Here is a 26,136-nt window from a genome sequence, read left to right as displayed (position 1 = left end):
AAACCAATGTCCCCACTGTGGAAGGACATGTGGGTCCAGAATTGGCCTCCACAGTCACTTACGGACCCATTGTTAAAATCATGTTTATGGAAGACAATCTTACTCAGCTATGAGTGATCGCCAAAGAAGAAGAAGAAGAAACTGGCCCTAATAGCATCAAGATGAGTCTACTGCAATTGCTGCATTTGAGTAAACTAGCTGGTGCTAAAAAGCAGTCTAGGGAATAGTGGGAGGAAAATTGCTTGTATTTACCATCAAGGCTTGAAGTACATGGTTAAAGAGCTGTAACTCCTGTACCAGTGTTTTAAGTATTGTTACAAAGGCTGAGCACTACCCTGCTGACTGCCAAGCAGTAGCAAGATTCCAGGACAGTTCTAGGTGCCCAACCAGAGTCTGTGCTCCTTTGAGAATCAAGATGCAGTGGAAGCTGTTGTAGCTTTAAGAAATATGTTTTATTCAATATTTACACCTCAATTTAGATGGAAGGAGTTATTGCAAGAAGGGCATGTTCCCCACAGCAGTGCAGCACTAGAGCCCAGCCTCCCTTCAGTCAGCCTGCCAAGATCATTTCTGGCTTTTGTTCCCCATCTTCTTCCCAGCACATCCCTACTCCTCCCTATCCCAAGAACATTTTTAGAGGCACATTTTTTTTCATGTGAGCACAGCCTGCTCCCTCCCTATCACCTTGATTACCCCTGTCTTTCACAGTCCTGAGACCCTTCCTTTGATGTACTGATGGATGGCAGTCAACACCTTTGTCTTTTAATGACTTTGCATAAGCCATCCCAAGGATCCTTTATCTAGCAGGGTTCTGTAGCTTGCATCTGTCATCAACCAACAGTACCTGTTGAATTCCATCCTTCCCAATACAGATTCCAGATATTTGTTTAGGTCTTAAATTCGATAAGCTATTTTAAAAAAAGATTTCTTTTTCTAGAAGTGGCTTAATACTATGCTGGAAACTCAGAGTTGGATTGGTTTGCTACAGGAAGGGAGTATATGGAAATGGAGTGGTGGCCGAGAAGCTGTTGATCCATCGCACTATTCCTGGTAAGCATTCAATTTCAGCAGTTGCAGGAAAAGAGCATAGTTCCGTAGTTACTTCCATAGTACCTATTGAGCATTGTTTTTAATAACACTCTTGCTCAGTTATAACTCTCAAATTGTCATCAGAAGAGGATGCTAAAGAAGGCTTTGGTGATGAGAAGCATTTTGGAAGGTAAGGCCTACAGACTGATGGAGCTAGTTCTTCTCTGGAAGATACACATTATTTTCCCATTCTTTTGTGACTGCCTTCCTTCAGTTTTGCTTGAATGGAATAATGGAATAATATTGTTACATGTCACCATAATCTCCATGTGCAGTGTGAGATTCTAGTGGTTCCAGGAGCTTACATAGGGAAAGACAGTGGAGGCTAGTGCCTTTAAGAAATATGGTTTATTAACACATTTACCCCTGGAAATCTTCAATGACGGGGGTGCATAACATTTTACCCTAGGAGTGTCTCATATCCCCCCCCCAATAGCTTCAGCAAGCTTAGTTCCATGGGCATACCCAGGATCAAAACTAGGGAGGGGGAGGCAAGCCACGGGGCCCGGCCACGCCCCCAGCCACCCGATTGGCTGGCTGGCGACGACGTGGCTGGGATCTCCCAGGAGGCATGGTCTACGTCCACGCCCCCCGGAGGGTGAGCATCCTGGCTGGGGCGGCGGAAGGTGGAGCCTTGACGGGGCGGCAGGGCCCGCCGGAGCGAGCGCAAGGAAGGCGGGAATAACCGCGGGACGCAGCTGGGGCTGGAGCCGTCCACCTCCCAGGCCGCAAACAGGTTCATGGGCAGCGGGCCGCCCAGTGCTGCCACACTGCCCAGGGGGCTGCCCGGATGCCCACGCGCTTCGGCCTCTCGGCGCCGGCACAGCCCTTCACCCAGAACGCGCGTGACCGGCCGCGGGGGGAGGGGCGCCAGGAGGGTGACATCACAAGAGAGCCCCCCACTGCGTCCTGCCCCTCCGAGACGGGAGGGAAAGAGGCGGATGGCGGCACTTGTTCCGCCGCAGTGCCAGAGGAGTAGCTGGACTGCTGCTGCTGCTGCTGCTGTATAAAAAAACAGCCGAGCTGTTTTTTACACCTTTCCCCCCCTTTTGGCTTCTGGGGGGGCAGCTGCCCCCCTGGCTACGCCCATGCTTAGTTCCAAAGCAGCAGTCAGTCATGGCCCCTTGTCTCTTAATTAAGCCTCTTCCAGGCAGCAGCCAAGTTGGTTCTGCCTGCCCAGCAGTTCTTGGGGGCTGGTCTTTCTTCTCTTTCCCAGCACACTTTTCACCCCAAACCCAAGCCTCCTATGAAATTACTCTTTTTCTAGTCACCCCTCCCCATCACCCGTTAATTGTCCTGTCTCTGTTCACTCCTCAGAATCAGGATGGGTGGTGGAGAGGACAGTTCATTTGTATTGCCAAAATCCTCAATGGCCCACTTGGTTTTTAATGGCTCTGCACCTACCGTAGTTAGCAGGCACCAACCCAGGGATTCCTCATCTGGCACAGTTCAGCAGGTTGCATTTTCCATTCCTTATCCAAATATTAGCTAGATTCTGACATTTATTAATTTCTTAGGTTTAGGGAGATCACCCCTCCCAATTTACAGGTCGCCTCCCATTAACGTTTTGCGTACCAAAGAAAACCATTGAAAAAGCCTGCAAACACCTCATTCTGCCCTTGCCTCCATTCCACTCTTTCATTGATGTCTTTATGGTATTTCCAGGTCACTTCCACATTTGGCATGATGTGCATAGACATGGTCGCGCACAGTATATCAATATAACTGGATTTTTGTTCTGTTCAGTAATATAAAGGCAGTTGGTCCCACTTTCCTGTGACACCACACTGCTATGTTTAGCATTGAGTTATTTTTCCATCCGTTCTGTATTAATTTGGGAACTGGACTCTCAGAGATGTCCCTAATTTCTATGCCATCTGCTTTTTGTTTGCATTCTGCTTTTAGATTTCAGTTTTTTCTACATATTCTAGAAAAGTTTCCTGTTTGCTTTTAATTAGACAACATACAACATTATAAAGGTGCCCTCTGAAGTAAACAAATTGGTTCTGCATTATCGAGAATACTGCTCTAAAGAGTACAGAAATGTATGGGATATTCAGTTTGGTTTGTTTTTTTAAATTTTGTAATGCGGAGAGTATAAATAAACTGCATTGTTAATTCTACCAGCTTATTTTTCATATTTTTAATCAGGTTATGGGAGTTTCCTGCCACAGCAAATGGATGTGCTATGATGGTTAGAGGAGGCAAACTTATGGCATTACCATGCACTGAGCAACATTTATATGTTTGTGAAAAAGAAATAGGTACTGATTGGAATTTTTGATTGTTATACAATATAAATGCTCATCATAGGATCCCTTAACCTTTTGCTCTGTTTTATGACTATAAATCTGAATTTGCCCAGAGTAAGTATGATTAATTGTAGTGACTTAAGATTCATGAGAAGAGAAAACTCACTGGAAAAGACCCTGATGTTGGGAAAGATTGAGGGCACAAGGAGAAGGGGACGACAGAGGACAAGATGGTTGGACAGTGTTCTCGAAGCTACCAACATGAGTCTGACCAAACTGTGGGAGGCAGTGGAAGACAGGAGTGCCTGGCGTGCTCTGGTCCATGGGGTCACGAAGAATCGGACACGACTATACAACTAAACAACAAGAAGATTCCTAAATTTGCTTTCTTTCACCTTATGTCAGCAATTCATACTATATTTGCTGTCAGTAATCTTGTTACTAAATTATAAACATGTTACTAAATTGTCTCTTTCCCCCCCAAAAAGTTGGTCCTGACATTTTCATTGATTACCCTGGGAAAATAATGCTGGCTGTTCACCCCCTGGCTGTATACAAAAACTATGATGAAGCAAGATTCTATTGTATATTAAGAGAAAACTGTACTGGAATAAGTAGCTGGCCAGACAAACATTTTCTTATCACAGGAATGGAAATGGTATCAGGTTTGAGGCATCATGTATTTCACTTGAAGACCGGTAAGGATCATTTCTGTTTTTATAGTTGTTTGGTGCACTGGAAATTGCTGTTTTTAATAGGTGGGATGCTGAGTAAAGATTCAAAATTCTGTTTGGTTTGAAATGTCCTGGAAATATTGTGAAGGATCAGAACCAGTGGAGCTTAAATATTGACCAAATTTAGGTTTTTTCCCTATAAAGTGATACCTTGTGGGGGTGGGAGGGTTGCACTCCTAAAGGAGCAGGTCTGTAACTTGGTAGTACTCCTAGATACACCTAGATACAAGAGGCCCAAATGTCCCTAGCAGTTTCACCTTGTACACCAGCTACGCTCGTATTTGGATTGGGATAACTTGGCTACTGTAGTCCATGAATTGGTAACTTCAAGTCTGGATTGCTGTAATGCACTGTATGTAGTACTGCCCTACTCTGGAAGCTCCAGCTGGTGAAGAAAGCGTCAGTTAGACTGCAGATGGGATCAGAAAGCCAACAGCATGTGGCACCTCTGTGAAAACATCTGGACTGGCTGCCTATATGCTACTGGGCCGGGTTCATATATTATGTCAATAGCCCAAGCCCTGAACAGGTTGAGTCCAGGTTACCATAAGGAGTGTCTGAACCCTAATGTCCCAGCCCAAACACTGAGATCATCTGGAGGAGCATGCTAGTTGTACCCCATGTTACACTGCGGTGGCTCAGTATCCTGCTAAATAATAAACTTGAGAGCATGTTTTCTTTATCTTGAAGCTTGCAGGTTCCAACACATTCCAATGCATTCTAGTAGCCATTCAAAAAGTGCTAACATGCTTTTGAAGGGTACCCTCATATTATACCATGGGACTTGGCACACAGTTTGAGAACTACTGGTCTAAGAGATATTGAGCTAGGAAGCATAGGAAGCAAACCAAATTGGGGGAAGGGAAAATATTATAACAATACTGACATGCATTTTGTGTGTGTGTGTGTGTGTGTGAGAGAGAGAGAGAGAGAGAGAGAGAGAGAGAGAGAGAGAGAGAGAGAGAGAGAGCTAGTGAGAGAGCACGTATAGCCTAGGAGACAAAGAGAGAAATGGAGAAAAGTGAATTGACCAAGATAGACAAACTGAAGAGGGAGCATAGTAGAAAATAAAAGACAAATGTAGTAGAATGTAATTGGAATAGGAGGTTAAATAAAGGCCCAAGAGATATAGTAAGCTGTGGAAACTGGAGCTGGCAGACGTAGCATAGCCTTGCAGCATTTTGATATTTTACAGCCTTAACTGTTATGTTGTCTAACATGTTTGATTCTGTATTTTTTCTTGTAAATTTCTATTTATCTTGCTGCTTAGCACTTGGATGATAAAGTAAGTTATTGCCCTTTGTATTTCTTCTTTATCAAAGGTGCTAAATATCCATATGCTTATATTATTCTTTTAGGGTTGTGTTGCCCACAGTGTCTCCATGTTGTTGCGGAGGACCACAGTACTTTCCTCACAAATGACCCATATATTTTGTTGCTATTCTGTGGCTATCTCAGGGTAGTCATATATCCTATTGTATTCTAGGGGTTTATTGGAACCTTTATACAATTTACCTGCTTTGCAGCTGTCACAGTAATACTCAGGTCTTTTTATGTTTTCTCTTTGATTGCTGTTTTAAAACAATGCTGAGCCATCTCCAGTTGCTCTCACTGTAGTGATACGATTTTTTGCTTACTGTTCTGTGTTCAGCTCAGAAAGAGAAAATGCTGCTTAGCTTTTGAGTTTGAAGCACCTGGAAGTGTTGGGGACACATCCGGGTTTTAATAATCAGCACAGATAAGAAAGGAGATCCCAGGATGTTTTGGAATAGTCCAACTCATGCATTCTCTGCTCAACCCTGTTAGTACATCACTCTGTGATTTATTTCACACAGGCTGAGACAAAGCATCCAGAATGGGTATAAATCCATAAGCTGAAGTGATGATTCAGAATTTAACACTGATGTAATTATTTACAGTTTTAGTAGTGCTTATCTACTTCTTCCTGAAACAGAATTTTTCAGCTTGAGGGCTGCAGTATCTTCTGAACAGCCTTCTATAGGTCATGGTCTCTTTACAGGTCCCAGTTGGGCTGCTTGGTGTGGCAGAATTTTCTTAGGGATGCCCACTCACTGGTTATCTACTTTACTGTTGACAAGAGGATTGTGAAGTACAGTTGTACCTTGGCTCTTGAACAGAACTCCCGGAACCCTTTGAAAACCATTTCGACTCCTGGAACCATTTGAAAACCAAGGCACAGCTCCTGATTGGCTGCAGGAATCAGAAGCCATGCCAGACATTTGGCTTCCAAAAATTGTTCGAAAACCAGAACACTTCTGGGTTTCAATAATTCGGGAGCCGATTTGTTCAGGAGCCAAGGTGTTTGAGATCCAAGGTATGACTGTAATCAGTAGTGCGTCCATAGTAAGGCATGTTGCTGTGGTAAAACACTGAATCTTGCTGTGAAAAAAGAATTTATTAGGGCTGGACTCAGCTGACCAGTCCAGCTAGTGAAAGCCCATGCAGCGACTTCTGATAGCATGATGTGGCTTCTCCATCCTCCCCACCATGTCCCCCCAAATTTGCTCATGGGGAGGTCAGGATAATCCCTAGAACAGTACATGGGAGGAGGAGAGGAGAACTCGTTCCATCAGGCAATCGGAAATTCTTGTGCTGACAAATTGGTCTTCTTAATACTATGTTGAATTCATCCCTATATGTTTGCCTGTGTATTTGTAGCTTGGAATATTTTTATCATACATAGATGTCCAAGCCTGCTTTGTTACTTTAAAAATATTTAAATTCTCTGCACTCTAGCCTGTTCACCAGGACGTTACGGGTATGGATGTGGGGAAGAATGTCCACTATGCAGGGATAATGCCCTTTGTAACATGTTGACTGGTTTCTGTGACGAGAAAGCCTTCTGCAGAGACACATCCTCTATAGAGAGGTGTTCAGAAAGTAAGCTTTAAAATAAATAAATAAATTTAGTTTATATGAAATATTGCTGCCTTTGTTCTGTGGCTGAAGCGGGTCTTCAAAATATCCCTAAATGTTTTCAGGATCATTTTAATGGAAATGATACAGAACACTGCTGTTTCCCCATGTTCCTTGGTGCATATTTTGTCTTGTACAGTAGTTGCTTAGCACAGTTCAGAGCAAATGTTCTTGCTCTCAGTAACAACCTTTGAATGATGGAGACTAGGACCATGCCTTAAGAGTAGCTGCACTAGCACTGTTTGAGTGCCTGCTTATCCTTTCAGAGGTGATTACACGCAAATATAATACCTAGTTTAGCCAGTTCTGTATCCAGATTCATTCTCTGAATATGACTTCTACATTGCAATGAATTGGGAAAAGCCTCCCAGGAGAATAAATATTATACAGTATGTTGTTCACAGATCAGATACACATTTCTGCCCCAGTGAATCATGATAGTTGTGGAAACTAGTGATTGGCACCCCCTGGATTCTCTGTGGATTGGAATAAGAGGAGCTATTCCCCCCACCCCAATCTGAATTTGAGCTAATCTTTACCAAATCCACAGTACTCTGGAAAATATAGTTTTTCTGTCCTTTTCTACAGGCCATCCCTATATTTTTTGTTGATATGAGAGTGAATTGCTTGAGACTGGAAACAAAATAAAAAAAATTCTTCCAGTAGCACCTTAAAGGTAAAAGGTAAAGGGACCCCTGACCATTAGGTCCAGTCGTGACCGACTCTGGGGTTGCACGCTCATCTCACATTATTCCAGGTCATGTGGCCAGCATGACAAAGCTGCTTCTGGCGAACCAGAGCAGCACACGGAAACACCGTTTACCTTCCCGCTGTAGCGGTTCCTATTTATCTACTTGCATTTTGACGTGCTTTCGAACTGCTAGGTTGGCAGGAGCTGGGACCGAGCAACGGGAGCTCACCCCGTCACAGGGATTCGAACCGCTGACCTTCTGATCAGCAAGCCCTAGGCTCAGTGGTTTAACCCACAGTGCCACCTGGGTCCCTACTAAGGTGCTACTAGAAGGGTTTTTTTAAAAAATAATAATAATTGTTTCGACTACGGCAGACCAACACGGCTACCTATCTGTAACTTGAGACTGGAAAGTTTCTGTTTGCATAGGGTAAATGTTTTGCATATTTGTTTTGCATATTTGTTTTGGCATGAGTATGAAGTGGCTTTTTGTGCATTTGTTTTTAAAGCCACAGTCAGCCAGAGATGTCCAGATATGGGTAAATGGCGCTACTGGAACAGATACTGTTACTATTTCTCAGTCCGTATTGGTGCTGAAAAACACTGGGAAGCGGCCAATTCTTCCTGCAGCCGTTTTAGGGCTGCTGAACTTCTATGGGTAGAAGACCAAGATGATCTGGTATGGCTATTTTACCATTAGTGACTCTTGTCGTAATTGGCCTGTACTTCCAGAACATTAGCACCTATGTAGAAGTATCACAATTCAGAAGAATGCTGTATTTTTTATTAATATTGCAGGCACTGTACAGTAAAAAAATAATGTTTCTACATTTTTATGTTATTCTTTCCAAGCTGATGCAAGTTCCTTTAGTGATGCTGTTGCAAAGAATTGCTGTAAGAATCCCCAGAACCTCAATTATCATTTTTAAAATGGTAAGGCCTGAGAAGGCTGGTTCATATCTGTCCATGTGGTGAATTAGTACATGCTCTTCTACGTGTCACACAAAGAAGGCAATATTCATATGGATTCTCTGCCTGAAAGCTTGTTTCACGCATTCACTTCTGCCCTCACCCCCCACCATTTTAGAGGGAAACATATCATGTGTGGACCTAAATGCAGAATGCCCAGATCACATGTTACCTCAGCCTTATGAACAAACCTACAAGTTACTGGCCTGCAAAACTTTACACTGGCTTACTTCTGCAAGCTGTTTTACTGGCCCTTGCTATTGCCAGTACATACCATAGCTAGGTACTCATACACTGTCATGTAACTTCTTCTTAACTTCTGCTCTGCAACACATTGTTCAGCTTTGCTTGCTCCTTCCCGGTCATTCATGGTGCTTTGCTGGTGCAAAGAATTTTGTTACCACTGTTGAATTGCTGGCAGAGGAAATCCATGGCACTATTGCTCAGGGACTGCACAGCTGAAGGGCAGCACATTCTGGTTTCTGCCATTGGCCAGGGGACCAAAGGCCACTAGGAGGCTGCTCCCCCTGCCTCAGAAAGATAATTGGGACAAGGGTAAGACCAATCAACCCCATCCATTGGCCAGAGAAGGAGCAGCTGAAGGGAGCTTATTTCCTCCCATCCTTTCTGGGAAGAACAGTGCTCCAGCTGCTAGTTTCCCTGGGATTGTAGGAGCAAGGAGATAGGCCACATCCATCAGACAAAGGAACAAGAGCTACCACATGCATTTCAAACAATAACGCCAGCAAGCATAGATCAACTTGACCCTACTGGATACAAGTGCCCACTTCTATATTACTATTTGATTCGTGCCTTAAAGTACCTTTCCATTCCATTGTGTGTCTTTGTAAGCCTAATATGGCTGGGGATGAGCAGTGGCATGCAGAACACCAAGGTATACATAACTGAATGATTAGTTGAATGAGCATCTGATTTATGTTTGTCCTTCTTGGCTCAGTAAGTGAGCCACGTTAATGTGTAATTTTGCACAAAGATCCTCCTTATGTATTAACCCTGCTGTTCAGCCAAAAAAGGCTTCCAGGGTGGCTTAGATAAGTTCAACAATAGACAGCACAGTCCCTCCCTGTAGGCTCCCTGTCTAAAAACGCAGCATGAGAGGAGGAGAGAGGAGCGACTAGGAAAAACAAAATCTGGCACTTAGTCTTAACTTACAAAGTTTAAAATGACCTGTTTGAGGGCGAGGAGGAGCCAACTGAAGCTGGTCCCTCTGCACAGTCCACAGAGGCTGTTGTTCTTCCCACCTCTCCCTCTGTTGCAGCCAGATGAAATGGCTGCCAATCAATGACAATTGAGGAGGGAGCTGGAACTACTCTTCCAGCAGTTGTCCTCTTTCAGGTGCTGGTAGGACACAAAGGACAGCCTCTGTAAAAACAACAACAACATTTGGGCAGATTCAAGTGGGGAAAAGTCCTTGAGATATCTTTGACCCAAGTTACAAATAGGTTTTAAAGAGCTTGTATATCACAGTTGAATAGGCAGTCCTCATAATAAATACAATATGTACTGGAGATCCATATCTCAACTCTGCTCAATGTTTATCATAGTACTAAAATCATATAATTTCTAACTGCTTTAATGATACATGCACAAGATAACCCAACACTAATTTAATATCAGAAGCAACATTTGCAGCTGGAATGTGAACAAAGTGATAATATTTTCATTAATTGTGAAAACACTTGCACTGCTTTTAAAAATCAATACTACCTGGCTATTTCTGTTTTTATTCCTCATTCTGATTTCAATTGTAGCAGTGGATACAAAAGTTTGTTAGAGAAAGAACATGGCTAGGACTGCAAGATATAAACTATGATGAGGTCTGGACTTGGTCACATGAAGACAATGCAGAAAGTGCATTGCGATGGTATGTATAATGAGCAGGCCCAATCCATAACTGTTGCCAGTTTAAGCAGATCTCAGTTGTGTATTGCATGTTTGCAAACAGCTATGAAAAGACTCATCAATGATAATAAACACAGTACTTGGAACTTCTGTATGCAGATCTCATTTGGTATCAGTAGTCGCCTTTATTATTACAAAATACTGAGAACAGGTCAGGGAAAGACAAAGAGTGTAGAGGCAGAGTCTGGAGAAAGTTATGGAGGTATGAGTAAGTAACACATGACAAAATTACTTTTTCTAAGCACAGGGTAGTGAATAAATATTTAGGGTTAAGCTGTTGTCTACATCTGGCCAAACCTTATCCCTTTCCCACTCATATTTAAATTATTGTTTTGCTATTGGCTCAAGTCTAAAGGCTGGGCCAGGCATGTTGCTTTCCTACCATATCACAATATGTTGCACTTTGTAGGAAAGTTGAGGCATGACTGCTTGATTTTCTCACCTATCATATAATGTCACTGGCTTTGGCTTTGGTTATGCACTTGTATGTTCTGAGTATTGGAAAATATCAGGACTTTACCCACTCTGAGAACCATTAGTCAGCTCTTCTTCTTTCTTTGTATGGTACCCAAAGACATAGGCATTAGTGGCCTTGCTTAAATGCTTGCCTGGCTGGAATCATAGGAATATAGATGACTGCCTTATACCAGTCACACCACTGGTACTAAAATATCTGTAAAGACCATCTGTGCAAGTGTTCATTTCTTACTAGAAGGTACTGCCAATCAATTCCTTAAGTTATTCCACCTCTTCCTCGAAAAGGTTACCATATTTTTCGGACCATACCATGCACCTAGTTTTTTAGAGGAGGAAAACCAGAAAAAAATATTTTTCTGGTTTTCCTCCTCTAAAAGGCTGAGAGGCAGCAGCAATAGCAGCACCACATTTTCAGCCGCTTCTCTCAACCCTCAGCTGTTGGCTGCTGCGGCTGCGGAGGCAGCACTAGCCCGATTTCGAGCTGATGCTGCCTCCCCCTCCCCTCAGCTGCTGGCGGAGGCAGCTGCGGAGGCAACACCAGCCCGATTTTGGGCTGATGCTGCACCCCCCCCCCTTGTCGCTGTCGGCGAAGGGGGAGGAGCGGGAAAGGGGCGCTTTTTGTTCTTCTCCCTTCCCCTTTGCTGACAGCAACAGGGAAGGGGGAGGAGCAGACAGCGGGAAAGCGCCGCTTTTCGTGCTGTCTGCTTTTCCCCCTTCCGCTTTGCTGACAGCAACGGCAAATGGAAAGGAGCGGACAGCGCGAAATCGGCTGCTTTCGCTCCATAACATGCAGTGACTTTTCCCCTCCCGTTTTAGGAGGGGGAAAGTGCGTGTTATGGTCCGCGTGTTATGGTATATCAGATACAAAGATCTTATAACAAGTATGTTTGGAAAGGGAAGAAGCTAGTGGTGAGCTGCTTAACTTTATCCTCCCTTGCTTCTTTAAGAACAACAAAAACCCTTTGTTCTTTCATAGCAAGATCATATTTCCTGGCAGTTGGGCCAGAATGCATCATGTGACGATGTAGTTTGATTGCCAGGAGCATTCTAAAAACAGAAGTAATGGTGTTTTGTAAGTGTGCATCCCACCTGCTGTTGTCAGCCAGCACAATCTGCACTTTTAAAGCACCCTACTCACCCAGTTTCAGTGAGGAGCAGGCAATTCCTTCCCCGGACAGGTTAAGAAAGTGCACCGAATGATCCATCAGCCTGCACTATCTTCTCAGTGCACTCTCCCAGCTTGGCCCAGAAAGGGGTATCTGTTCTCCATTCCAGTTAGGAGAAAGAATAGTTGGTAGTCACCAGTGAACAGTAATGATCATGTAGAAATTACATGGGCATGTACAGATGAAGTTACTTAATTAATTCTTTTTTATATTTTGACAGGCTGGATCTCCCAAAGGGGTATAAATGGCGTAGATGTGTTGATATGTCAAACAAAGGTGTTATTAGTAAAGTTCACTGTACTGAAAAGAGAGAATGGGTGTGCAAGAGACCAGCTGGACGAGGTTCGGAGTTTACTGATCTTTATTGTTATGTAGAAGTTGCTCATGTATAATTTGGGGAAGAAGACAACTGAATGAGAGTTAGCATTGTTGACTTTTTGAAGATCAGCTGTCCCAACAGAGGGATTAAATGCTACTTGTTTGGAACAGAAAAAAGCCCTGAATTACAATATACCAGTTGCAACATAGTACAGTGATACCTCAGTTTAAGAGCAGTCTGGTTTAAGAATGATTTGGTTTACAAATTCCGCAAAACCGGAAATAGTGTCTTGGTCTAAGAACAGAATCTAAACGGTAGAAGGGCACCGGCGGCCCATTAGGGAATGCGCGCCTCAGTTTAAGAACAGTTTTGGTTTAAGAACGGACTTCCGGAATGGGTTAAGTTCGTAAACCAAGGTGCCACTGTAGTTTATAGTACTCTGTTTTGGGACACTAAATAATCTTTAGGTACACTTTGCTGTGGATCGATGATCAACAGACCATAAGGTTTTAGATCATATGTTTCAATCTGAAGGCTTTTAATGCAAACTTTCTGTATTTTTTGGGAAGTTTTAGGTCATTGGCCTCTCAATTTACATGTGATCTGCTGTGGTGAATATTTGTATTTTGACAAAATTCTGATAGCTTCAGCGTCTAAATGAGGTAGCAACCTAGATGAAATCTGAGAATTGCATAGAGTTTGCAGAAGCAATTCGAAGAGTCAGCAGGAGCTTTCTAAACTCACCAGCTGTTATAATGAAGATCCTCTGTAGTTTTATAAAAATGTACATTTCTTACCCCCTTAAGCATAACTCAGTTAAATGAATGATTTGCAGAAGTGCCAAAAAAAAAGCTTTTTTTAAAAAAAAAGTCTTAAAGAGGTGGAAATAAGGCCTGCTTGCAGATGGCCACTTTGAGAATAGGATGCTGAACTAGTTGGTGCTTTAGTCTGATCCTTCAGGAATCAGTCACATACTAAGCAATATTTCAGAGAAGAAAGAATTACATCACCAGGACGCTAAGATATGCAGAAGGTCAAAAGACAAATCCTCTTTAACCCTCCCCATGAGGCAAGTTCCCGAAAACAGCACAATGAGCATGCCCAGTTGTAACAGAGAGGATTGTAATTGAGCTGTTGGAAATCTGAACAGAATCATTTTGTTAAGAGTCCCACATGTTTTTTCTGTTTATTTTTTATATATTACATTGGCATTAAAGAAATCCCCAGAAAGTTCTAGATCTCTTGCTACCTATGTCAGCACTGAATGACTGATTGCCTTAAAGAATTGCTTTGCATTATTTCTGCGGGATTTACAGTCTTGATTTAATGCATGCTAGTAGCAATTGCTTAATAGTAGTTGATCTTATGGCAACAAAGCCATAACTTGTCAAATGCTGTTATGGGTCTAATGGTGGTACCCAGTGTTCAGTGTCTTCATTTTTCTGTTGAGTTTGTACATGCATTGTGGCTCATGTATCATAAGTTGATGGGCAAAGGTTTAGAATAATAATAATAATAAATCGTGGAGGTTTGAGCACAGAAAAATCTGTGAGCAGTGCAGCTGAATTCCCTCATATGTTCAAGCATATTGATTGCAGACAAGTGAGCAATAATAGGGATGATTAAAATATCAGTTATGACATTCTTTATTTTGTCTACAAATTTTAACATTTTAAAGAAATATACTCAGTATAGATTTTTCAAAGTGCTAACCGACCTTGCCTGGCTTTGTTGCGGGTCAACTGTATCATAAACTAGCTTTATACTTCTACATCACAGTTAATTAAGCCGTAGAACGTATAGAGGTCAATCTTCTTAAAGAGGCCTCTTGTGTAAGCATCACATACATGATATTAATATTTGGTTGCTCTTATATATTAAGCAGATGAACCTCAGTATAACCTTTTTCTCTCTTCCCTACAGACCTTGATGTATATACAGGCTTTTGGGATTCACTAGTGATCTCAGAGAAACCAACTTTGTCAGCCAATTTTACTTACAATTATTCAAGGGATGAATGTATTAGATTGAAGTCAAGATGTCTTGGCTATGGACTGTGGGAAAATGGATATTTCTTGTTCAATGGTTTAATATTAGTTGGTGGCGGATTTGGTCCAAGTGTAACATTTTTAAAATCAGGTAGTCGTAATTGTCTTGAGTACCTTCTTAAATGTTTAGAATTATTGAATACTGAATCGTATCAAGATTCTCTCTCATGAAAACACAAAATTCTATGATATTTCTGTATTCTAAATACAGTGGTACCTCGGTTTACAAACTTAATCCATTCCTGAAGTCTGTTCTTAAACCAAATCTGTTCTTAAACCGAGGCGTGCTTTCTCTAATGAGGCCTCACGCCATCGGTGCCCTTCCACCGTTCGGCTTCCATTCGTAGACCAAGGTAAAGTTTGGAACACTACTTCCGGTTTTGCGGAGTTCGTAAACCGGACTGTTCATAAACCGAGGTACCACTGTAGATCCTTTGAAATCTCATTCATGCTTTTCCTTGCTGAAGAGTCTGGCACCTTGCAATAGCCAGTTTCTTTCACCTGCAGATGTATAAGTACAACAAAGAATACGGTTTTGTTTTGGTTTTCCCCTCAGGTGTGATATTTGCTTGTTCCTGCTTTTACTCATCCAGTATACCCCCTCAACTGAACACTGATTTCTTCTTTCTTTTTGCCTCTTCCAAATGCTTTAAAGCATACTCACAAACAGTGTTTTTTTCTGGGGGGACGCATACCCCTAACCATTTTGTGAATCTAAGTTTGGCCTCATTTAGGGGCAGTATTTTAATATACGGTAAGTAGGAAAATGAGAGTACCCCTAAACATTTTTAAAGAGAAAAAGCACTGTCACAAACATTCGTTTAACATCTTCAGTTATAGTGGACATGATGCGGTCACCGGGTTGGGCTATGGCTCCATTCCTGGTGATGAAGGCAGGAGAGAAAAGTTCTTTGGAAAGTAGGCAGCTCCCACTTACTGAGGTTTTCTGTCCCTGCCTGTGCAAAGCAGTAATCTTCATTTTTCATTTTTTCTTCACATGGTCAGGGTTTTCCCTCTTTACCTCCTCTGTTTGTACCTTAGTTCTTTCAACTTGGCTGATTTCCTCCCCTCTTCAGCCCATTCTCTCCTCACAGCTTACTCAGATTGCTTCCCTCAGAAATGTCGTTCCTACTTTTTTTTCTTTGCTTCTTCTCTTCCCTGCTTTCTTCATCTGAAAAAAAAATCAGAAAAGGGACCAATAAAAATCTTCCTCTTCCTATCCTCGCATTCTACCAGGTTTGCTGCAACAACAGCTGCCTTTTCTACTAATGCGCCACTGTCAGAGATTTGCAGGGTGGCTTCATGGTCCTTGCATAGCACATTTGCCAGACATTATAAAATGGACTTATTTGCCTCAATGGACATCATCTTTGGTCTCAAGGTTCTTTAACCGGCTTTAAAGCTCTAATCTGTTGCTGTTGAGACATAGCCTAATGGAGAAAGTTGTGATATGTCCCAACCCAGTGACCGCTTGATGCCCACTGTAAATAGTACAGTTGGTACTTATCCGAAGAGAGTTTTGTCTCTGGGGCCTCTCCCTAATAGGGACGGCAACTGATTCTTTTCTCTATGCTTTTTCTTTTCTGTTATGGTTGTAGCTTAGTCCCTATATAGGTTAGTAGTAGTTAAGTACTACTACTTATGGTTATGCAGGAAATGGGCTCTTTAGTTCTTGTTGTTTCTTATCCTTGGTGATACTCCAATGACTTTTCAAATTTAGTGGCTCTGCAAAACTAAATGGGAGCCACTCACTTCCCAAAGAGTGTTTTGCTCTTGCCTTCATCAACAGGAATGGAGCTGTAACCCAACCCTGTGATTACAGGATGCCCTAACAAATCTACCACTTGTACCTTCTCCCTCACTCTGCATATGTGTGCCAAAGTTTGTAAAAAAATATTTTTAAGTTGATTTGCAGAGAATGTAGAAATGGGAGTATATTAGCACAAGCCCCTAGCCAGTCAGTGGTATGCACAGCTGCTTCTGCTTGAAATGAACAGAACTGGCTTTTTGGCAGTATCAGGCTCAAGAAAAACACTGACAAAAACTGGGTGTCTTTCAGCATGAGTGTTTAATTGTTGGGGATAGCTGAGCTTATGACTCAGGAATTCCAAATTGAGGTGGAATCTACACGCATATAAAAAACATTCTGAAAATGCTTTTTTTAAAAAAAGTTTTAAAAAAATACAATGACTTTTCCATAAGGCTCACCATCGCCATCTATTGTCATATTGTATATTGCACATAAAACACACTTAAAACTTTTTATTTGTAGCTGTATAGCTGAGTCCCTAAGGGACCCAGGTGGCGCTGTGGTTAAACCACTGAGCCTAGGGTTTGCTGATCAGAAGGTTGGCGGTTTGAATCCCTGTGATGGGGTGAGCTCCCGTTGCTTGGTCCTAGCTCCTGCCAACCTAGCAGTTTGAAAGCACGTCAAAATGCAAGTAGATAAATAGGAACCGCTACAGCGGGAAGGTAAACGGCGTTTCCATGTGCTGCTCTGGTTTGCCAGAAGTGGCTTTGTCATGCTACCCACATGACCTGAAAGCTGTACGCTGGCTCCCTCGGCCAATGATGCGAGATGAGCGCGCAACCCCAGAGTCGGTCACGACTGGACCTAATGGTCAGGGGTCCCTTTACCTTTACCTAGCTGAGTCCCAACTAGGCTCTAACCTTAGGCAAACCTTTCCTCCAACTTCAGGTATGGAAATAATAACACTGACCTACCTAGCAGGGCTGTTGTAAAGGTTACAACAAGATAATGTATGTGAAACACTTTGAACATTCCATACTGCTATATTACTTTTATTTTATTTTAAGCATGTGACTATGGATATTATGGGCCAGAGTGTGAAGCTGAATGCCGGCCCTGTCATTGGGGCAAACCATGCCACCCTGTTTCAGGAATATGTGAAAGTCCCATTGTTTGTGTTGCATCTGAGCATGTAGGTTCATGTCCTTTTGGTAAGTGGGTTTTCTTTCTTTCTTTCTTTCTTTCTTTCTTTCTTTCTTTCTTTCTTTCTTTCTTTCTTTCTTTCTTTCTTTTAAAAACCCCTATTTATTCATTTAAGAGTTTTGAAAACAAAGCTTTGCAAAATGTAGCTTAAAATTGATGACATAAAAACATACAAAAGCAGTATCTGAAAAATAATGTAATTAAAAGAACAGGATAAAACAATGCATCCTGATGTGTGGACGGAGGGAAAGGGAGAATGTGCCCCTGAGGATGGATCTTGATTTGCAAACCATCACTTGTACAGAGTAAGCTTATCACTGACAGTTATTGGAAGTTAATGGGAAGATTCTGCCTTATATATAATGAACAACTGTCTACCCACTCTGAAAATACTCACTTGGCAAAAGATACAAAGGAATGTTAGACTATGAAAAGCAACAAAACATGGAAAACCGTAATAGTTTTTGCATTTGTTTTTTCTTTTGATGGTGTGTCAGGCTTGTACAGTTTAAGATGCCCCTTTGGTGATGGTTGGTGGTACTGGAGAGGAAAATGCTACTTGATAGAAGAAAAAAGAAAAGTGGCATGGAGTGAAGCACAGAAGCTATGCACACATTTTAAAGGCACACATCTACTTGAGTTGCAAAGCTTTGAGGAAAAGGTTAGAATCTTAAAAAAAGAAAAGAAAGACCCTATACAATGTTGGTCACCTTTCTATTCAAGAGTGCTGAAGGTGGTAAATAACATTTACTTGCTTAAAGAAAATTCAGTGGGCACTTTAAAAATCTACCTTTTTGCAAATGGCACTTCAACTTTTATTTCAAGGGGGAGATTTTGTTTGTACCGTGAGGGAGGAGTGTTAAATATATACAGTATATAAAGCCCTCTTCTCTCCCTCCCATACTCTTGCTGTAGTCAGAAGTCACTTGTTGGGTGAGATACTGGGGAGGAAGAAAACAGGCAAATGGCTTCATGTGAGATGCGTATCAGTTCTCTTATTTCAAGTAATGGTTGCCACATTGTGCCTGATACCTAGGTGGAGTGATGGAGAGGAGGTGCTGTCAACCCTTTTCTTTTTGTTCAAAGGGAGAATTGAGCCATACTTATCCCCTGATGTGTATGCAGTTTCACCCATGGAGTATATTGAGATCACACCATCAGATCTTAACAATGCTAATTATGTCTATGTTGTGTTCTGCTCCAGAAATGGCTGAAAACAATGATAAATCAACAAATGTGGGTAGGAATGAAATGGCATTCAGAGACGTCTCGTTGGCAGTGGGGAGATGGAACGAATGTGAACACTAATATAAATTGGTAAGATGTTCACATTTTATTGCCTTTTATGAATGGGACTGGAGGTACTTTTTACTTATGCCCCTGAAATACCTACTGAGCAGTTTTCAGTGTATGGATATGTACTTATTGAAGTTAATTGTTAATAATTTAAGAACGTAAGAAAAGCCTGCTGGATCAGGCCCAGCATCCTGTTCTCACAGTGGCCAAACAGATGCTTGTGGGAAACCCACAAGCAGGACCTGAGCAGAAGAGCACTCTCCCCTCCTGTGGCTTTCAGCAATTGGTATTTAGAAGCATACTTTCTCTCTCTTTTATAATAGTTTTTATTAATTTTTCATTAATAATAATCCAATATAAGCCACATTGATACAATACCAAATCATAATACAATTTAAAAAGCCAATTATTCCATTCCAAATTCAGCATTTTTGGGTGACTTCCCATGTTCTGATCTTGGGGAGATGCTGTTGTTGTTCCTTCTCCTCCGTCTATTCTTATTTAATCCAAATAATACCATTCCAATGTTATTCCTTTATCTTCGCAGCCACTGATGTAATGACTTTTGTTTGTATTTAACTGTTCCATATCCGTTAATTTGCCAGAGGGGCTTATATCTTGTAACTTTCTGTGTGGAATATCTTTTAACGTTTGTCTTTCCTTTCCTGTTGCAATCCATTATTTCCCTCCATCCCCCCCCCCCGCACTCTGAGAACTTAATTCTTACTGCACAATCCTCTCCACCATCTTCCTTTGGCATCTAGCCTTGTTCCGGGCTGACTTCCAGCATTTCTCTTTGATCTCTGGCATCTCTCCCGAGCCGTAATAAATCAAAGTCAGGGTCCTCATTAGGGGGGTATACAAAACATTCCACATTCCACACAGTTCCTCTCTTTCAATTAGTCTGTGAAAATTATTAAGTTTTTGTTGATTCCCTCTTGCATTCCGCAATGCATTAATAATTATATTCCATTAGAAATTATTTTTCTTTCTTCAGTGAAGGGTTGCCAAATCATAAAATGAAGTAGTGGATGTATAGAGAAGAAACAAAGGCTTCCGTCTACCTACCTTCCAATCCGGTTACGGCGATAGTCCTCTCCAGATCAAGACATTGGCACTCAAAGGCTGATTCATTTAGCAGATTATCTTGTCTCCTTCTTCCAGAACATGTCTCTTTTTAAAGTCCAAATTCATATCATATCTCTCTTAAAAAACAGAGGAAACGCCGCTCATGGTGACTGCATTGGAGAGTTACCGATACGTGCAGTCCTATGCACTCTGCATCCCCTGCTTGCAAGGATAATTACTCTGAAATTATCCTTAACACACCCAGCGTCCTTTATCGCGGGAACTGCTGTTCGCCATGGCGGCTCCGAACTGGAAGATCTCTAGAAGCATACTTTCTCCAACCATGGCTTTAGATACTTTGAACTTTACAAAAATTATTTAAATTATTAGGATGTGGTATGATCAGCATGGTAACATGAAGCAGAAGAACTAGTCACTTCCCCCTTGGATATAAGATGTACTCAAGTGGGTTTGAGCTTCCTCTGGTGCTTGAAGGAAGGAACACTTGTTACTGCCTTAGGTGTTGTAAGAAGTAGTCCATTATACTAATAGCAAATTCATTCTTCAAATGCCTATCCTTATGTAGCCAGAACAGCACCATCCATCCACAAGAAGCATGCAGGGCCTTCTCAGCGGTTGTATCCAGACTTTGGAACTCCATTCCTGGAGAAGTTAGACTGACTTCCAATTTGTTCTCCTTCTGCTGGCAGGCAAAGACTTTCTTGTTCCAACAGGCTTTTGGGAACTGACTGTTTTTAAGAAAAAAGCTGGTGTTGATGCTTTTCTTATAATGATCTGTATGTTTGAATAAATCGTACAGATATATATTCTTTCACAGTTAGTATTTAAACATTCATGTTCTATTGATGTTTAAATGTTTTAAATGACTGTTTTTTCTATGTTTTTAGCTGTTTCTGAGGCGGGATATAAATAAATATTAAAATGATAATAATGATAATGGCTGCTTGCCCAGTTACAGGCTGGGTGGCTGGTGCAACCCGTCACTCCAAATGCTTACCCTCAAGAGCAACATCTGGGTTAGGCAGTTGGCCATTGGGAAACTCCTAGGCTGGCCGCTGGGGGAGTGGCAGGCTTTCCCGACATCTGTTTATTGAATCCTGGCCAATCTGGTCAGGCAAAGTGAGCTGGGCTTGAGACCTGGTAAAAGTTGTCTGTGTCTGTCCCAAGGGTCTGCAGTGGGTCTGCGCGGGGTGTGTGTGAAAGTGGTGAATCACCCCTACCTCAGAGCTGTGCAACAACAGGAAGGAAATCTTTGTCCAAAAGCCAAGGCATTTGGCATATGGGCAGCTTGGGAATGTAATCCCTATAGACCTGCGGCTTGTGGAGGACCTGTTAATCCTGGGCTTGACCCTGTCATGCGACAGCCCTCCAGCATGAGAGTTGTAAGGGATATACACCCAATACCTAACCCAAATCCAACCTACATCTGGAATAGATAAAGTTGTGGCCAATTTTTAAAATCCCAGATTGTCCTGTCCAGTTCACCTTCTTGGCTTAGGCCTTGCTCCCTGGAGCGGAGAGTCACTGTGAGTGAGTCCACAATAATAATAGATCACCTAAGATTGTCAGAAGTAAAAAATATAAATCTATCTATCTATCTATCTATCTATCTATCTATCTATCTATCTAATTATCTATCTTTAGGAGAAAATCCTAAAGGGTGGGAACTCCAGCCATATGAAAACTGAGAATGTTGAGGGATGGAGGAAGATGACGACTAGAAAACTGTGTAGGGAAATGGAATGGAGCATAATGAACATGGCTAACTTGGTAGAACCCTGTATATTCTGCACTGCAACATTCTTTTTTTCAGAGGCTACCTGCCTTATTTATTATTATTATTTCTAATGTGGCAGTGCTCTCAAAGTGACCCTCCAGAATTCTGCATACTGATGTGTGATATAACAGATTATGTTATAAAAATTAGTATGAATATTTTTCTCTTCCTATCTCTAGTTCAAAATGTTGCCTCTCCTTTTAGGTTAAATATAGAAGGGGACCCGGTTGATGGCTGTGGTTATCTTCTCAAAAATAAGCCACTGCTGCAATCAGCAAAGTGCTCTGAGAAGTTTTATTTTATATGTGAAAGACAAGAATGTAAGTATTAGCTTATTGTTATTTTTCTTGCTCCCTTTTCTTCTTTTATATTCTTCCTATTCAGTACTGTCTCTCACTGAGGGAAAAGAAAGATTATTCTAAAGATTCATCCCACTACTTAATGTTGTCCTCTCTGCAATGTGTTATGTGGAATTATTGTTTGGGAGTTAAAGGATTTTTTATTCTTTCAGTTGGATTGTGTTTTTATATGATGTAGTCTGTCCTGGGACCTTGTGGAGAAGGGTGGTAAGGAATACAATAAGATGTTGATGGTTCTGTGGCTCCTGGATGCAATAATCCTATTCGGATATTACTAGAAGATGAATAATAATAGCTAGGTTATTACATACAGTACGCACTGCCTTTTCCTGTATAGTTTGAAAACTTGAAAGAAAACCCACCTTAAACATCAGTATTGGATTTCCAACACCGAGCAATCAACAACAAAATTACTTCATGTTGCCATAACAACAGCTGAACATCTTTGGAAAAACGTGCTGGCAAAACAAAGCCAGGAAAAATTGCTTTTCTCAGAAGAGTGTTCCACAGTGTAAGGGCCACCAATGAATAACCCTTTTCCCCTTCACCTTCCTCATCTCATTTCTATGGCTGAGGAAATGCAAAGCATGACTTCAACTTAGAATCTTAATTCCAGGAGAGGGTGGTACAGTGAAATAACGTGCTTTGCAGGAATTCAGGAGATAATGACCAGCAGTTTGAATTCATAAGTGAATTGGAATTCAGGACAGGTTAATGAAGATCATAGTAAATGATTTGTAAGCAGATTAGTCAAGAACATAGTAAAATGTTTTGCATGTTCACTCTCATCAACATTTGGACCACTGAGGTCTGTACCATCTGAAGCTTCCAAACTGTTTTCAAGAACAAGCCCTTATGTAGTATATGTATGATACTTGCTGGATATCTTGGTGTCCTTGAGAAAGCTTGATCTTATGTAATACACATAGTGTACTTGGACTTTCAAAAAGCTTTCAAGAAGGTACCTCCCAAGGACACCTGAGTAAGCTCAGCAGTCACAGGGTAAGAGGCGATATCCTCTTGTGGATCAGGAATTTGTTAAGTAGGAGGAAGCAGAAAATGGGAAATGCAGTTCAATGTAAACAAGAGGAAAGTGGTACATGTTGGACAAATAAAATCTTAATTCACATATACACTCATGGAGTCTGATCTGGCAGTGACTAATCAGGAGCAAGACTTTGGGGTTGTAGTAGATAGCTTGAGGAAGACATCGGTCCAGAGTATGGCACCTATGGAAAAGGCAAATTCCATACTAGGGAGTATAATTCTGTTACACAAATATGTAGTGTTACTGCATTTGGAAAACTATGTACAGTTCTGGTCACCTCACTTCAAAAAGTATACTGTGGAGTTGGAAAAGGTTCAGAAAGTGCAACCAGATCAAAGGGGTAGAGCAACTCCTCTTTGGAGGAAGGTTGCAGCATTTGGAGACTTTTTAGGTTAGAGGAAAAAAGACGAGTAAGAGGTGGCAATGCATGATGGAAGTTTATAAAATTATGTACTAGAATTACAGTAGGCAGAGCATAGTTAAACTGTGGTCACAGTTTGGATGGCTTAAAAAAGTATTAGACTAATTCATGGAGGAAAAGTCTCATCAATGACTCTTAGCTGTCATGGAGGCTATATTGGTTGGAAGCAGTATACTGTACTTCTGAATACCAATTTCTGGAAACCACACAAGGGGAGAGTTCTGTCGCTCTCAAGTCCTGCTTACAAGTTTCCCACAGGTATTTCGTTGGCCATTGTAAGAATCGGATGCTGGACCAGATTGGCCATTGGCTTGATCCAATAGGCTCTTCTTATATCATCTTAATGTTTGAATTGATGGTAAAAATCACAGTCTATGGTTGTTTTCTTTGGACAGCAATGAATATATTCCACGAATACAAAGGTCACATTATACCACAACGACAAAACATATTGCCAAAAACGTTCTATACTTTCAGTGATGCTGAAGAGGATTGCGTTTTTGAGAAAACTACTTGTACTGGTATAGTTTTATCAAAAGGCCATTATTATATGGTTAGTGGAACGCATACATTCAAAAGCTTTGATGCACATGACATCCTATATGTGAAGTCTGGTGAGTCACTTAAAGCAACTTATCTATACACTTATCTATAACAATGTGGCTGTGGCTATCAAACTATCTTTTTCCTGATCTTATGAAATGCCTCTTAAGCTAAGGTGCATACTGGCAGGTGCATACTGTTGGCTCCTACGTACATCTCTTTCTTGTTATGGCATTTTCAGTGTTGCCAACTTATCCAAAGTACTCTGATCCAAAAATAAGAGAGCTTATTAAATTTTATGTAATGTTTTAGTTTTTTTAATCTTACTGTTTGGTTCCAAAAGTAAATATGTCCAGCTAGGTCAGGAGTTTACAGCTTTGGTGATGTCAACATCAAAGCATTAATTACTATTTTGCTCTTATGGGACAAAAGTTGGGGTAGAAATACATTAAATAAATAAATCATAGCCTCTTTCAGATAAAATTAAACTTCTCTATCAAATAAGCTATTTTTCATTCAATCCACAATTAATGAGCTCTAGTGTAGCATAGTGGTTGGAAGACTGACTGGTGAGCCCCCAAGTCCCACATTTATAGCTCACTAGATGGCAAGTCATTCTCTCCTCTCTTCATGTTTCTTCCCAAATCTAATATGGGATAATAATAATAATAATAATAATAATAATAATAATGCCCTATCTTCAGTTTGTGAATCACCTTTTCACATTTAGGAAAAGAACTAAATATACACTAAGGTGACTATCCTATGCACACTTGGGAGCGAGTATGCCCCAGTGAATACAGAGGGACCTAACTTTTCTATAAAGATGCATTTACATATTAGTAATATTAACCTGGAGCCAACCAATGGTAATATACTTTGGAAGTGCTGAGCAAGTTGGGTTCTATTTGCATACCTGGAACAGCTCATAGTAAAAGTCAAATGTTGAAATGTACTTGATAATCCGGTTTTTAGTTTATTCTTTTGCTGTTTTAATTCTCAAATTTTATTCTAGTTTGCAGTCCTGGATTTTTTGGAACAAATTGTCAATTCACTTGCAAAAAGTGTGCCAATAACTTACCTTGCCATCCGATTAATGGAGAATGTGTAGCCACTGGCCCTACCAAGTGTACCTTGGACTCCCCAGAGCCAGCATGTAATGCAAAAGGTACAAAATATGACAGTTTCTAGACAAAGGTTTTCCTTTTTTATTCTCTCATTTTATGTGACTTTCTCTGCCTTTCTTTTAGTACCTCCTTTAATTTATGTCAGCCACTCTGTAGAAGTCACTCTAACTCCTCTACCAACTACTGAAATTTTGGTTTTCATTTACTAATATCTTTCTGTTAAAATTTTATTATTTACCTCAACATTAGTTATCTGTGTAAATAAAATTAAATGATACAGGAAACTGCTGCTGTAATAGTAACTTAAGCGACTGAGCCACAAACTCACTAGGTGGCGCTCTCTGAAGTGCTACCGTACAAAGGTACTACAATTACTATGCCTTCCGTTGCACCAGAAGTGGTTTAGTCATGCTGGCCACATGACCTGGAAGCTGTCTGTGGACAAACACGGGTTCCTTGGCCTGAAGCGAGATGAGCGCCGCACCCCATACTGTAGTCGCCTTGACTGGATTTAACCCTCCAAGGGTCCTTTTTTTACTTTATAAATTTAGTATGGTTTGCTCACGCTAGCAATGCATTAAATTACATAGATTTGCAGGTGTATCTTGTGGTTTCAAAGTTATATTACAACTTACTGTATTGGTTTTTAAGCTTTCACAAATCCGTGCCCAAAGAAGCCCCAGTGGTACCATTATTCCAAGTCATGTTACTATGTGGAACACACAAAAACAGCCACATGGACCGATGCCAGGATTGCATGCCAAGGATTTAAGGGAACAGACCTAGTTAAAATTACAAACAGTCATGAAAAGGTACTATTTGTGACCTGGGGGTGGTAATTGCTTTATATCCTTCTCATACTGGATAGGGGCTGGTTTGTGAATTAGACTTAATTAGGTCAATTCTGTGACCTTTTTC

The 26,136-nt window shown here is 41.2% G+C and overlaps 1 protein-coding gene across 1 annotated transcript in view; it reads left to right on the top strand.

Annotated features, from left to right (window-relative positions):
- Positions 1-26,136, top strand: part of LOC118080310 (uncharacterized) — a 76,913-nt gene that overhangs the window by 24,080 nt on the left and 26,697 nt on the right. Inside the window, exons 13-27 of the mRNA XM_060271698.2 lie at positions 938-1,050; positions 3,241-3,353; positions 3,830-4,039; positions 6,833-6,976; positions 8,213-8,382; positions 10,445-10,557; positions 12,459-12,580; positions 14,481-14,696; positions 17,423-17,566; positions 18,056-18,219; positions 18,763-18,875; positions 21,925-22,040; positions 23,944-24,162; positions 25,107-25,259; positions 25,870-26,030. Of these exons, the coding sequence (XP_060127681.1) occupies positions 938-1,050; positions 3,241-3,353; positions 3,830-4,039; positions 6,833-6,976; positions 8,213-8,382; positions 10,445-10,557; positions 12,459-12,580; positions 14,481-14,696; positions 17,423-17,566; positions 18,056-18,219; positions 18,763-18,875; positions 21,925-22,040; positions 23,944-24,162; positions 25,107-25,259; positions 25,870-26,030 (2,271 nt within the window). The remainder of the gene's footprint in view (positions 1-937; positions 1,051-3,240; positions 3,354-3,829; positions 4,040-6,832; positions 6,977-8,212; positions 8,383-10,444; positions 10,558-12,458; positions 12,581-14,480; positions 14,697-17,422; positions 17,567-18,055; positions 18,220-18,762; positions 18,876-21,924; positions 22,041-23,943; positions 24,163-25,106; positions 25,260-25,869; positions 26,031-26,136) is intronic.

This window comes from Zootoca vivipara, chromosome 2, assembly GCF_965207765.1.
Source record: "Zootoca vivipara chromosome 2, rZooViv2.hap1.1, whole genome shotgun sequence".
Taxonomy (NCBI): domain Eukaryota; kingdom Metazoa; phylum Chordata; class Lepidosauria; order Squamata; family Lacertidae; genus Zootoca; species Zootoca vivipara.
This window is presented reverse-complemented; position numbering and strand designations above follow the sequence as displayed.